This window comes from Helobdella robusta (assembly GCF_000326865.2).
Source record: "Helobdella robusta unplaced genomic scaffold HELROscaffold_10, whole genome shotgun sequence".
In the NCBI taxonomy this organism is placed as follows: domain Eukaryota; kingdom Metazoa; phylum Annelida; class Clitellata; order Rhynchobdellida; family Glossiphoniidae; genus Helobdella; species Helobdella robusta.
In genome coordinates, this window is record NW_008703571.1 from 4,520,371 (window position 1) to 4,535,155 (window position 14,785).

The following is a 14,785-nucleotide window of genomic DNA, read 5'->3' on the forward strand; positions in this document are numbered from 1 at the left end:
TTTTTAACAGAATAAAAAAACTTGTCCAATGTCCTGTTGAAATATCTTTTTGTAGATGGTATTATATTTCATTCGCGTTTAAATTTTTTTATTTAGAACTTTATTATATTACGTTTATGTTATAAAAAACTTAAAAATTCTTGTTCTTTGTTTTCTGCATAATGTTTAGATAATTTAAATTGTAAGAAAGTTATTCAAAATTTCTAACTTTAGAGAATTATATTTGAAAATCGTGAAGAACCAATCAGCCTGTAGAAAACAACTTACATATTTAGATAATAAAAAAATTACAATTTTTTCTGCTCTATTTTACTGCAAAAAAACGCATTCTTTATTTTGTTGGTGTAAATTGTAAAAACAGTAATTTTTTAATAAAATTTTCTAAATTTTTTAAAAATATTCAAACAGTTGATTATTAAAATGTTTTGGTTTTACCATATACATAAAATAGGTATTCTAAGTATGTGATTATGTTCTGTCAAGCCATCAATTTTTAGGTAAATCTCCTGAATAATTAGGTTGATTGTTTTTTTTTAAGAAATTGAAAATTTTATTGTTGATCAAAAATAAAAATATTTTGTATAGTGTTGGCTGCAAAGTAATGGGCCTGAAGTCAAAATGATCGTAGACATCTCGTCTTTTGTATATGAGAATAGCAAACCCATTTTTTCCAACAAACTGGGATTTTGCATGATACCCAACATTTAGCTAAAAATCTATGGAGAGATGTCAAAGAATTAGGCATTTTTGAAACGTTATTATTTAAATTTCATGTAGAGGATTTTGATTTATATTTACGAATCATTGACGAAATTTTATAGTATGACTGAGGACTTGTGTTATTGGGTGTTGAAAGTTTTTTGTAGTTTCGGATTCCAGTTTGGTAGCTGATATATTTTATGCAAATTTTTGAAAACAGAGTGGATTTTTTTTTAATTTTGTGGCATGGAACAATAGCTTTGAATTTTTTGTTTGGCTTACAGGACCGCAAAATCGTTGTTTCGGTTGAGATTTGATGTTGACCGATTGCTCATCTTTTGATTCGTTTGTTGGTGCTATTCTTGATTTAAGTGTTTTGCTTGTAGTTAGATGAATCAAAGCATTTAATACATTGGATCAATTTCATGAATTCAAATGTTGGGTTCAATAACTTTAATTGTTTTTGTTTTTTTTAATCTTTCATTGGATTTACAGGTGAGGGAGTTGAGGTTCAAAGATTCCACAATTTAAAGCAAAGTAACTGTAAATAATTTGATGAAATGCGTACGAAAAGTGGTAAATATTATTAAACTTTGAAAGTAATTGTTGTTATAGTTGAAAGTAGGCGTTAGTGATTAGCCTCAAACCTTTGGGTTGACGTTTTAGGTGGTTTGACGCGCAGTAGAGTGGTTTTTGATGAGTTTTTGTTGTTTCCACAATCGGAAATGACGGAGACGTTGGTATGTTGTTATAATAATAATAATAATAATAATAATATAATAATAATATACAATGCCATAAATACTTACAATAACAAAAAATAGAGTTCAGGAATAGGTGTAGCCGTGACCAAGTAAGCGGGTTCAAGTGCAGCAGGATTGGGTGCAGGCAAAACATTTGAAATGCAAATAGTAAAATAATGTACTAAATTTTGTTTGATTTTTTAAAATAAAACTGCCAACCCATTTTTAATAAGATTTAATAAATTTGTTTTATTCAATTTTTTATATCAAACGATTTGAAAGAACGAGAAAAAACAATATATATCAATTTGAAATGCTTTTAAAAGCTAGAAGGAATAGCGACTTTGATATTTTTTAATTTCATTTTCTATTTTCCGTTCCAACGCTCGCTCAATCAATCAAACGACTGAGCTTGAAAGGTAAAAAATAAAATCAGTACTACAACGTTGATTGATGCTGCAAGCTTGTTCTCGTCGTTAGTTAAATAAGAAATTCCATAATGGCATTTTGTAAATAATTTAAGTTCATAAATTATTGCGCCCAGTGTCCAGTCTGAAAAGAAAAAATTATGCTAATTTAAATTATTTTAAAATGGAAAAAATTTGGTAAAAACATATCAGTCTGAAGAAATATTACAATTCAACGTTTTTTCAAAAAATATTGCTACTTTTTTGACCTCATACTCATAATCACTTCACAATCTCAAAAACAACATTATTTGTACATTTGGTATTATTGTCATCATATATTTCAACCATAAACTTTTCCACATTAAAAACTTTTGAAATGTCTTGGTAAATTTCTATTGAAAACTTTATATTAATCGTGTTGTTTAATAAGTGGTCAACAATGACTAGCTGGTACAATAATTACGAAACAGGTATCAATTTCCACAAACTATGTAGTTTGCGTTTTTAAAAAATGAGGTCAATCCCTCAAAACTATTTTTCAAGAATTATGGATAGAGAGAAAGGGAAAGAAATCTGTCTGTAGTTGTTGAAGTTCATTTTTTTCCTCTGCAATTTTGTTAATGTTAGTAGTAGTAGCTAATGCATTGAGAAAATTGAAAAAAAGAAAAATTAATAGTTACCATTAATATATATTATTATTATTTGAAAATTTATAAACCGCTTTTTAAATAAATCTTAAAAGCGCCAACAGTAAGTACAAATAAAAAATCATATAGTATGAGTAGCTGTCAGTTACAAACAAAACAACCTCTCATAATTACCTTAAAGTTAAACCATAATAATAAAAATTAAATTGGCAATTGACATTAACATAATGGTATCCAATCAAAAGAAAAAAAGAAAATTAATTTAAAGAACCTATCTTTAGCAAAAACACCACTTTAATTACGTGAAATAAAATGGTGCTTGAACAAAAAATGTTTCAATTCCTTGCAGAAAACAGGAAACAAGATTCTGGGCAGACGAAGTGACGGCGGCAAGCCATTCTAAACTATCGGACCAGCAACGACAGTTTCTTTCACCGGCAACCAAACGTATTACATGAGGAACATGTTATCACATGTTATCACACAATTTCTGTCATCATATATCAATTGATGACGTTACTACAATTATTTTTCAGTATTAGGTGAGACGTTACTACAATTATTTAGTCTTAGAGATAACTCATATATGACTCATGACTCATATATCGGGATTACCTCACTGACTAGAAGGCGTACGATGCATAAACAGAGGGGTGCTATCAAATCTCATTTGGACTCAACACCCTCAATCACTATAAGCCGTGAAATCCTCGACAGCAACATCAAAGTAATATACCAGAACACCAACTACACGCATCTTAAAATTGCAGAAGCAGTCCTAATTGACATCAATAAACCAAAAATAAATATACAACAAAAAATGACAACCTCACTCCCAACCCGGCGCTTAACCAACAATGAAAACAAAGAAGTAATAAAAACTAGCATTGTAAATAATGACAAAGAAGAATATGATGCTATCGATTCAGAATAGAAAAACAACGAAAATGGACCAGCTAATAAAGAAATCTGACACCTAATTTCTATCTAAGTTCATTTTCACAAAGTCAATAATTCCCTATATAAATCAACTTGCACTGATGACGATTCATTCGGAATCGAAATATGGCCTTATTTGCTGCATGAATTCGAAAAATAAGTTTGATTTGAATTTTAATAAACTAAACGTTCTCCAAAAAACTTTAGTGAGAAAAAACGAACTACAAACATATTAACGCCAAACATTCGGTAAAATTTATAAAATATTGTACAAAATATATAAATATATATATATATTCATTTTTCATTCAATGATCCTCTGTAATCCCTTAAGGAACCGTTGAGGCCGATGGTATTCTTCTATCTCTCCAAAATCCTTTTCTTTCCCTCGCCATCTTCATTGAGCCCAATGTTCCAACCCCCGTCCATTCCGTGATATCATCCATCCACTTCCTCACAGGTCTTCCCACTTTTTTCTTCCAGTCCCTCTTTTTCATCAGTACTTTTTTGATCAGTCTGCCGTCTGTCATTCTGCAGATGTGCCCAAAGATACCCAGCTTTCTTTCCTTGACACTTTCATACACAGTTTTTTGTCTTCCAAGTTGTTCTCTTATGGCATCGTTTCTTATCTTTTGTCTCCAACTGATTCCCAGCAACTTTCTATAACAATGCATCTCGAATGCTTCCAGTTTGTCTTTGTCTTTTTTCTTCAACGTCCAAGCCTCACATGCATACATCAATGTAGAAAACACACACGCTTCTACGATCTTTAATTTTGCTTTTGCAGATACATTACCGTTTTTCTATTGATGTGTAGTCCATGGTTTCTTCCACCATCATACGTCAACTCGATCAGTTTCTGTAGATCCTCTGCACTAGATGCTAGCAGATCTATATCATCTGCAAACCTGAGGTTCCTTATCACTCTGCCTCCAATGTCGATTCCTTCAATATCTGCATTCTCCATTTTTTCCAAGGCTCTTTCCAACAGTGCTAAGAACAGTAATGGTGATATTGGATCTCCTTGTCTACTTCCTATGTTCGCTTTGATCCAGTCTCCCAGCTCTGTACCTACCTTTACCGCCATTGTTGACTCCTTATAAAGCCCTTTCAGCACCCTTACCATTTTTGTTGACACTCCCATACTTTCCAAAGTTGCCCACAAACCTTCGTGCCAGACTGAATCAAACGCCTTCTTAAAATCCACAAAACAACGAAAAGTTGTTTGACCTCTGCTTCCTGTATCTTCTAACAATAGTCTTAACATCAGGATTTGCTGGACTGTATTTCTGTCCTTTCTGAAACCTGCCTGCTCCTTTCCTAAATGCTGCTCTATGTCTTTCTCTAATCGTTCTTTCAAGATCGTCAGCATAATCTTGCACATATGAGGGATCAGTGCTATTGATCTGTAGTTGTTGCAGTCTTTCAGGTCTCCTTTTTTTGGCAACATGATCAAGATTGATTTACACCAATCTTCTGGCCATTTTCCACTGTCCCAGATTTCTTAACTGATTTTGTGAATCACATGACATACAATTGGTCCTCCCGCTTTGATCAGCTTTATGGGAATTCCGTCTCTCCCTGTGCTCTTGTTGTTCCTCCTTTTCTTCATTGCTTTTATTACTTCCTCCAATGTTTTTTCCGTTTCTTCCTCATTGACTACTTTTCTTTCTTTTAAAGCCTGTAACACCTCCTTTGTATACGTGTTTTTATCTGTGAACAGGTCTTTGATATATTCCGACCATCTATCTTTGATTTGTTGGCCTTCAGTTAGAACATTTCCATCCTTGTCTTTAATAATCCTTGACGTATTCTTCAGTTTTCTTTTTAACTGTCTGACTAGCTGATACGCCTTTCTTGTTTTGTTTTGTCCAACTAGTGCTTCTACCTTTTCGCATCTATCGTTTATCCATCTTCTTTTATCTGCTCTGGCACTTTTCTTTATTTTGCAACACAGTTGTTTATATTTCATCTCATTTTCGTTGTTTTGTCTTTTTGTTGCTTTCAGCTGTCTTCTTTCCTCTACGAGTTTCCAAGTTTCATCACTTATCCAGGGTTTTATGTTTTTCCCTACTTCGCATTTTTCGGCTGCAGTCTTAAGCACTTTCTCCAAGTTACTGACTCTTGTTTTCATATCGTACTTTGTTTTTGTATCCAATTTGTTTTCTATTACATTTCTGATGTCTTTCAACTTCTCTTTTATCATTTCTGTGCTATATTTCACTCTTTTGATATTTTCGCCTGACTTTAGCCTCTTCGTTATTTTCATCTTGACGTTGCATAACACTAGACGATGATCTGATCCAATCTCTGCACTTGGAAAAGCACGGCACTGAGTTACAAATTTCAACCATTTCTGTCCTATCAAAATCAAATCTATCATGTTCGTTGTTTTTCCATCTGGTGATTCCCATGTCCATTTTTTTGTATTTTGTGTTTTTGTATTTGTTATATACATTTTTTGGTCCTTTGCAAATTCCAGCAGTCTTTCTCCTCTATTATTTCTGTTTCCTATACCGTATTTTCCCATGACTTCTTCAAAACCAATATTGTCTCTTCCGATCTTTGCGTTCCAATCTCCGGTGATTATCTTAACATCTTTCTTTGGCAGTACATTCAATGTTTGCTTCAGTTGATCGTAGAATGCCTCGATTTCTGCATACGAGTGATCCATTGTTGGAGCATAGATCACTACCACATCAATGTCTCTCGGGTATCCCTTAAACCTCGCATACATCATTCTTTCATTCACTGGATTGTACTCCAACAGTGCTTTTTTGCTTTTTCGCCAATAACCATTCCAACTCCATAGACGTGCTCCCTCTATGTTCCAGACCATAATATCTTCCCACCTTCCATTTCTCCACCTCTTGTCCATCGGACCTCACACAGACCAACCACATCATATCTGAATCGTTCAAGTTTTTTCTTCATCAACGCGTAAGCCCCTGTCTGCCACAATGACCTGACATTTTAAACTCCAACTGTCAACCCCATCTTCAGTCTATCTTTCTGGGACTCAGTAGCATATTTTACATTGCAGCCTCTAGTCCCCAAAACTGCAGCGTGGACCTTGTTCACCCGGGCGACGTCCGAGCCGGTATGTGCATACTTTTTTTGGACTACCATCGTGTTATTAGCGTTTTTACGACAGTGTAGCAAGCTCTTGTCAACCATTCTTTTCTATCCGGACTTTGGACCGGCACCTGATATTACTGGACCGCAACTCAGGTGGTGGAGTGTGGTTTTCTGTCTGGATTTGCTCCCATAGTCTTTCCCATGAACAGGTATGCCGCAAGGCAGCAGAGGTTTGAAGTCAGAGTTTTCCTTCTCCTAGGTAAATAGCCGACCAAGACTAACGAGCTTCACCTGCCCGAAGCAACAGGTTATGGCGCCAGTTATTCGTCTTCGCCCCTTCTCCTGTTAGTTTAAACAGTTCTCCCGCTTGAAGGCCAGGAGTTGGGCTTGGTTGTCAGAGGCTCTTTGAGACGCTTGCCATATGGGAGCATTTTATAGATGATGGGAGCTTATCCCCATCACCACCCCCGGCATTAAGAACCATTCAGAACCAGATATATATATATATATATATATATATATATATATATATATATATATATTATCAAAAGATTTATCAAGCGCTAGTTAGTTAAAATTCAAAAGCGCCATCAAAATATAAAATAACACAAAATTAAACATAAAATTAAACATGTCCTCACTTAAACGTAGAAATAATTGTCTGGCTGCAAAAACACTGTAACAATTCAACACAATCACAAAAATACATTATAGAACAGTTCCAAAAATTAAGATATCACTGTAACGAAAACAAAAAGGTTTTGAGTTTCTTTCTGAAGCATGTCATGTTCAACCCAATGTCCCTGAGCGAAGCCGGCAGACCATTCCAGACAATCGGTTCTGAAACAGCAAAGCTTTGTGAACCAATACACAAATTTGTAGCAGGGATCCTCAACCGATTCATATCAAATGATCTTAGATAAGTCCCGGTCGGACTTGGCAAATCACTGTTGATCTTATCCTGCAGATACTTTGGATCACTACCTGTGAGTACCTTATACATCAAAATAGAAATTTTGTAAATTATTCTCTTATCAACAGTTAGCCAGTGCAAATCTTTAAGTATAGGTGTCAGATGATCATCCCATCGACAGCCAACCACAACCCTAGCCGCACGATTTTGCAAAGACTGCAACACACTAATGGACTTGTCCGGCAATCCATAATACAAACTGTTGCAGTAATCAACTCTCGAGTGAACAAATGCATAAACCAGCGTCTGAAGCGTAGAGACGTTCAATGATCCACGAATTTGATCCAATCTTCTAATCTGATACATGCAATCTCTTGAAACCCTCTTGTTATGGTGCTTCATTGTTAGATTCGAATCAAAAATCACATCCAGATTAGTCACATTGTTACAAAATAAAATCGTCTCTTCATCAACTGTGATCGAGTTTATCTTCAATTTTGACAACTGCTGTCATATTCCCACCGGCAAAAGTTTAGTTTTATTTCGGTTTAATTTCAAGCCATTTTGCGACATCCATAAATCAACAGCTGACAAGCATCCTACAAATTTTTTCATTTCCAACGGGAATGAATTTATTGTACTATTAACTATTATTTGAATATCGTCCGCAAAAGCATGACTTGTCAACCCAAATGAATCAACTACGTTATATACCTCTAACGTATAGAGCAGAAACCACAACGGGCCAAGAACCAATTGTTACTCTTTAAGTGATTTAGTATCTGTTTAGTAACCAACCGTTCAATAAGCTTAGAGGTAAAACAGAGATTAGAAACTGGTCTGTAGCTGCTGACTTCACCAGGATCGAGATAATTCTTCTTCAAAAGAGGACGCACAATTGCATGTTTACACCCCACAGGAAATTTACTAGTTCTCAAAGACAGATTAACCAAACTTGTCAAAAAAGGAGCAAACAGATTAACATGTTTCTTAATGATGTCAGTTGAAATAATATCTTGTTGACACGATTTTGCCGTTGATTTCTTAACTACCATTCTAACATCATCATTAGAAACCTCTGAAAATGTTCTACATTTTTCGATGAACTCATATTTGTTTTGGAAAGTAATACAATTTTAAGTTTGAATGTTATGTTAATTGGTGATTTTAACATACACGTTGAAATAAACAAAGATCGACATACTGTTAATCTGATTGAAGTGTGTGAAATGTTCCAATTAACAAATTACATCAATGAGTCAACATGTTCTCGGTGGTACACTTGATCTAGTAGTTACTTCACCCAATTTTGATGTTACAAATATCAGGCTATTCTCTTGTGGAGTTTACTCAGATAATAGCTTGATACATGTTGACATACCGATAACTCGAGCATGTAATAACAAAACTTCAAGATTAGCTAGGTCATGGAAACGTATTGATGAAAATATACTGACCATGCATGTTATGAATTCACCACTGCATGAGCCTTGTCAAAGTCGAGATGTGAATCGTGAATCTGATGTTTTAAATAACGAAATGAAGATTGCTGACAAAATTGCTCCTCTCCGGTCTATCGAGCATATTTATTTTATTTATTTATTTATTTCAAAAATTTATAAGGCGCCAATTTAAAAAAAAGAAAAAATTTCAAAAGCGCTACTTTATAGTCGAAAGAAAAAACAATTGTTTGAGTACGTGTACATAATAACGAAACAAAAATCAAATCGAAAACAAATAAGTCTTGAGATTCTTCTTGAAAGCATCCATGTTCATTTCCGGCTTCTTCAGGGACTCTGGTAGACCATTCCATAACACTGGACCCGCAACAGCAATCCCTCGTGCACCAATACACAAGTGAGCACTGTTTACTATCATTAAATTTGAGCAATCACTTCTCAAGCGAATGCCATCTATGGTCACTGATTTTTTCTTGATTATTTCCAACAAATATCTAGGCAAGATTCCATTCATGGCTTTATACATCAAGATACACATTTTAAATATTATCCGTTTTTCCACATTCAGCCAATGAAGATCTTTTAGAGTCACATGATCAAACTTCAATCCTCCAACGATAACCTTCGCAGTTCTATTCTGTATGGATTGCAGTACTTTAATTGATTTCTTTGAGAGGCCATGAAACAGACTATTACAATAGTCCAACCGCGAGTGAATGAAAGCATGAATCAATGTCTGTGTGGCTGATCTATCTAAATAGCTTCGAATGCGATATAATCTGCAACTGATATGTACATGACGAAGAGAGCATTTTCAAGTGATGTTTCATCGATAGATTTGAATCCAAGATAAAGCCCAAATTTGTTACGCTTTCACTGAATTCTATCTCTTGGCCACCGACATTTACCGAACTGATGTTAAATTTCGCTAACTGCTGCCGAGTTGCCACCGGCATAAACTTAGATTTGCATTGATTCAATTTTAATCCATTGTTCTACACCCAGGTATCAACCTCAAATAAGCACATTACCAGTCTTAGAACCTCCTGTTTGAATGATTCTGGTTTACTCGTCAACATAACCTGGATATCATCGGCATATGTATAACACTTAAAATCATCACAATAATCTTCATAACTTCCGAAATATACAGTATAAACAGGATCGGTCCCAATACTGAACCCTGCGGAACTCCATATGAAATTGAACCAACTTTGGATGAAACATCACCAAATCGAACAACCTGCGTTCGTCCGACCAAATATGATTTAAACCATTCAATTGTTACTCCAGTTATTCCAAAATCATTACTTAGTCTATCCAATAAAATTTGGTGATCCACGCAATCAAATGCAGCACTCATATCCAAAAAGGTCAAAAGCGATACATTCTGGCGATCAATGGAAGCATAGAGGTCAGACAAAATCTTTAGCAACGCAATTTCTGTGCTATGATGACGCCTATAGCCAGATTGATTGATGGGCATCAGATTGTGCAGTTCTAAATACGTTAAAAGTTGCTTAGCTACCACACGTTCAACAATCTTTGAAAGGAAACACAAATTTGATATCGGACGATAATTTTTTAAATCTTCTTTATTGTCTTTAGTATTTTTTAATAGAGGAGTCACAACGGCATGTTTACAAAATGATGGAAAGATACCAAGTTTTAAACTTGCATTGATAAAACTTGTGATGAACGTAAAGAACAAATTAACATATTTCTTCAAGACATGCGTCGGAATAATATCTAACATGCATGTTTTCGTTGGTGATTTAAGTAAAAGTGTTTTAATTTCAGACTCTGAAACTTCAGCAAAACATGTGAACAAATTATCTCCATTAATTCTACTAACTCCAAATGCCTGCTTCGTTAAATCTCCAATTGTTGCTTTAATCGTATTAATTTTCTCTTGAAAAAAAATCAAAAATTGGTCTGATGTCAAATCATGTGAAACATTACATTTATTATCTTTACACGCGATCTTGTTGAATATTTTCCACAGATTTTTAGAGTTGTTATTTTCATTTATTAATTTGTTCCAATACTGTTTACGTTTTTTAGTAAAAAATTCTTTTTTTGCTCTTAGAATATTACGCCATTCATTTTTATATATCAAATCATGATTTGATTTATATCTTCTTTCCAACTTTCGGCAACGCCGTTTGATTGCTAGACACTCCTCATCAAACCATGATTCCGATACATCAACTCTAAAACTAACTTTATGTAAAGAAGCAACTTGATCAACGAGGGTCTTAAGCTCGCTATTAAATAAGTTGAATTCCCTTTCAACATCATTGCTTGCACATGGCTTTGACAAAGGGGATTCTGTAATTAATTTGACAAACTTTTTCTCATCAATTCCTTTCCATGATCTGATTAATTTTTTCGTTCTCACCGGATCAGCTTTCGTCACTGGTATAGTCGCATGAATCAAACCATGGTCCGATAATACACCGCTTGGAAAAATCTTGCAAACCTGAACTGGAAATCCTAGTGAGCTTACAATTAAATCAAGACTTCCCCCCAAATCATGCGTCGACCCATTAACATTATTTACCATTTGAAACATATCAAATACCTCTAGCAAACTAATGGTGTGAGCATCATCAGTTCTTTCAACGTGTATATTAAAATCACCAGCTAACAAAATACGCGTAGTCAAAATTGAAACATGCTCCATCATGAAAACCAATTCCTGGAAAAATATCGTCTTTACCTGCTGTGAACTTGGTCTATATAGAGATACTAACACCCAATCTATACCATTAATGAAAAATTTGATAGCCAAAACCTCGAAAGTGGAAAAACATGGAAGGTCAATTTTCTTGTATTTGAAATTTGATCGAAAAAATATGATTAAGCCACCATGATACGGATCGTATGGTTTCAAAAAATCCAAAAAATGATAACCAAATGGCATGGCCAATTTTATAGAAATATTTTCTGAGTAACCGTGCCATGTTACAACAAGCACCAGAAAATCCAAGCCTTCGAGTAATATTCAAGACATCCTTTTTTTTATTCTTATTATTCTTAAGTTTCCTGGTCCCCCCCCCTCACTCTATACAAAATCTTCCTTTTCAGCAGCTTCTTTCTCCTTAGCAATTTCTATCCACTTTTTATATTCTGCCCGTTTCTCCCTTGTCAAGTCATGACTGATGCTGATTCTTTTCAAATCTTCATTCAACTTTTTCAGATTAGACAAATTTTTCATGATTAAATTTTTTAAGACTTTAGAATTTAGTTGGACCAACAATGGTCTAATTTTATCCGATTTCTTGCCTAGCCTATAATGTTTTATTATACTTGATTTATCGATTTTATCATTAATTAATGTTTGCAAAATACGGGCAATTCTTTCAACATCTTGTCGTTTACCATCACTGAAACTCTGGTCATTACTTTCTTTTAATTTAAAAATTATTATGTTGCAAGATCTTTCTTCTGCCTCACTGAGGGATTTTATAGTATCTTTTGTTACCAAAAGTTCATTCTTTAACGATTGTATGCCATCATTTATATTCACCATTTTATCATTAACATTAACAACCTTGTCAACAACAACATCTTTCAAAGCATCAGAATATGACTTTTTCAAATCCACTTGAAGTGCTTCCATTTTATTAACAAGAATATCATTATTTTTAGCAATCATATCCTTCAACGCTTCAGCAAATGACTTACTAAGATTATCTTGAAGTATACTCATTTTGCCATCAACATCACAATCAGTTGTTCTTTCATCAACCCTTGCCTTGATATCTTTAATTTGAGCGTTGATTGTGCTGTTGCAGTCCTGAATTTTCTTTATATCATCAGCTATATCACTCAATTATATCACTATATCACTCTTACAGGATTTAACAGCCTCAACCTGATCCTGACAACTGTCACAACTCCACAGAAAACCAGAGGCATTCTGAAATTCTTTAAATGATGAATCAGAAATTCCTGCACACTTGCAGTGTGTAACTGAATCGCAAAAACTACAGTGTAAGATATCCTTAGGCAAAATTTTACCACTACAAAACAAACATTTACCATACATTATTACGATAAATATCGAGTTTCAATTCGTAAAACTCGTAAGTTTGAATTATTGTCTTGTAGTCTGTAAAAACTTAATAACAACGCAGAACTATTATAACTTGCAATACTGACAATACAGGTTCTAAACAACAATCCTATATCGCTTACAATACCAATTTTTTAATTCGTCAATTAAACACAATTTAAATTTAAATAAAGTGAAAAACCTATAAATTAAAACAAAAATTAACTGAAATTAATTTACAAAAAAAACTTATATCACTATATCCGTCAAAACTTCTTCTATAATATGAACCCAAATTTAGTTGAAATATTCGAATTTAAATTAGCAAAACTAGGAAAAATCGCGGAGCGAAAAGAATTACAACCGACTCAAACAGGTAAACATACATACATAGAAGTGATCTTATGGCTCTATGGTTTGATGATGAGTGTAGAGCAACTAAAATATACTGTCGAAGTAAAGAAAGGAAATACAGATGTTGTTTGTCATCAGTGAGTCGAAATGAATGGATTGCATCTTTAAAAAATAAAATCAAACTATTTTCAATAAAAAGAAATGATTATTGGAAAACGTTGATTGCTGATAGTAATGGTGATTCAAAGGGTCTATGGAACGTAGTAAACAAAATTCTTTGTAAAGATAATAACCATAGCTTACTTTATGATAATGTCGACATCACCGCTTCTCAATTTATGGGGTTTTTTCAAGAAAAGACCGATCGGATCAAGCATACTATTAGTATTAACGAAAAACCTACTTTTGACAGATGTATGCTTACCGAAAATTGTCTGCTCACAAATTTTGCTGTCGTTGAGGAACTAGACATAAAGAAAATTGTGCTTGGTCTACCGGCCAAAACCTGTATGTTAGATGTTTTTCCGACTCATGTGCATAAATGTAAGCACGCAGTTATTACACCTGTGTTGAAGAAAACGAAAGATGATAGAATGAAATGAAAAGTTACAGACCCATATCAAACATTTTCTTCGTTTCCAAAGTTATTGAACGAGTTGTTGCCAGTCAGCTACTGAGTCATATACACAAAAATAGCTTAATACCAGTATTTCAATCTGGATATAAACGTTATCACTCAACTGAAACAGCAATGCTGTATGTTATGTCTGAGTTGTTTAATGCAATTGATAAACAATATGTTTCGTTGCTTACATTCTTGGACATGAGTGCTGCTTTCGATTGCGTAGACCATCAAACCCTGATGAATCGCCTACAATATGACTATGGAGTTACTGGAGTTGTAGTTAATTGGTTCAATTCGTACTTGTTTGGCAAAACTCAGCAAGTTTTTTCGGGAACAAATTATCTGGTATTGAAGCAGTGTCATCTGGTGTACCACAAGGCTCAGTCCTGGGACCTATTCTGTTTGTACTGTACACTGCTGAAGTATATGAATTAATAAAATCCTTTAGATTTTCATATCATGCGTACGCTGATGACATCCAAATAATAGTTAGCAGTGAACCAGAACTGTTCAAAAGTAAAGTTGAAAATGTCATTGAATGCTTGACTAAAATAAGTACATGGATGTCAAAAAATTGTCGCAAATTGAATCAAGAGAAAACTCAATTTTTACCTGTCGGTACATGGCAACAGCTTTCTAAAATTAATATTAATTCAGTCAAAATTGATAATAATGAAATACAATTCTGTGAAAATGCAAAAAACCTAGGATGTATTTTTGACTCGAGATTATCCTTCAAGGATCATATAAAAACCATATCTAAATCATGTTCTTATCAGCTTTGCCAGTTATACCGCGTTCGAAAATAATTACATCAAACAACCATGCAAACACTAATTCATGCGTTTGTTCATTCA

At 34.0% G+C, this 14,785-nt stretch overlaps 3 protein-coding genes across 3 annotated transcripts; all 3 read right to left on the reverse strand.

Annotated features, from left to right (window-relative positions):
- Positions 1–1,836: 1,836 nt before the first annotated feature.
- HELRODRAFT_166961 (hypothetical protein) lies at positions 1,837–6,615 on the reverse strand (the record flags this gene model as incomplete). Its single annotated transcript, XM_009012117.1, has 3 exons — positions 1,837–1,994; positions 5,755–6,307; positions 6,424–6,615. The coding sequence occupies 3 exons, from the start codon at positions 6,613–6,615 to the stop codon at positions 1,837–1,839; spliced, it is 903 nt and encodes a 300-aa protein (XP_009010365.1).
- A 2,279-nt stretch (positions 6,616–8,894) lies between these two features.
- On the reverse strand, positions 8,895–11,815 carry HELRODRAFT_166962 (hypothetical protein; the record flags this gene model as incomplete). The annotated part of the gene is made up of 2 exons (XM_009012118.1): positions 8,895–9,002; positions 11,291–11,815. 2 exons carry the CDS (start codon positions 11,813–11,815, stop codon positions 8,895–8,897), a joined length of 633 nt encoding a protein of 210 aa, XP_009010366.1.
- A 141-nt stretch (positions 11,816–11,956) lies between these two features.
- Positions 11,957–12,943, reverse strand: HELRODRAFT_166963 (hypothetical protein; the record flags this gene model as incomplete). The annotated part of the gene is made up of 2 exons (XM_009012119.1): positions 11,957–12,691; positions 12,770–12,943. 2 exons carry the CDS (start codon positions 12,941–12,943, stop codon positions 11,957–11,959), a joined length of 909 nt encoding a protein of 302 aa, XP_009010367.1.
- Between the last annotated feature and the right edge of the window lie 1,842 nt (positions 12,944–14,785).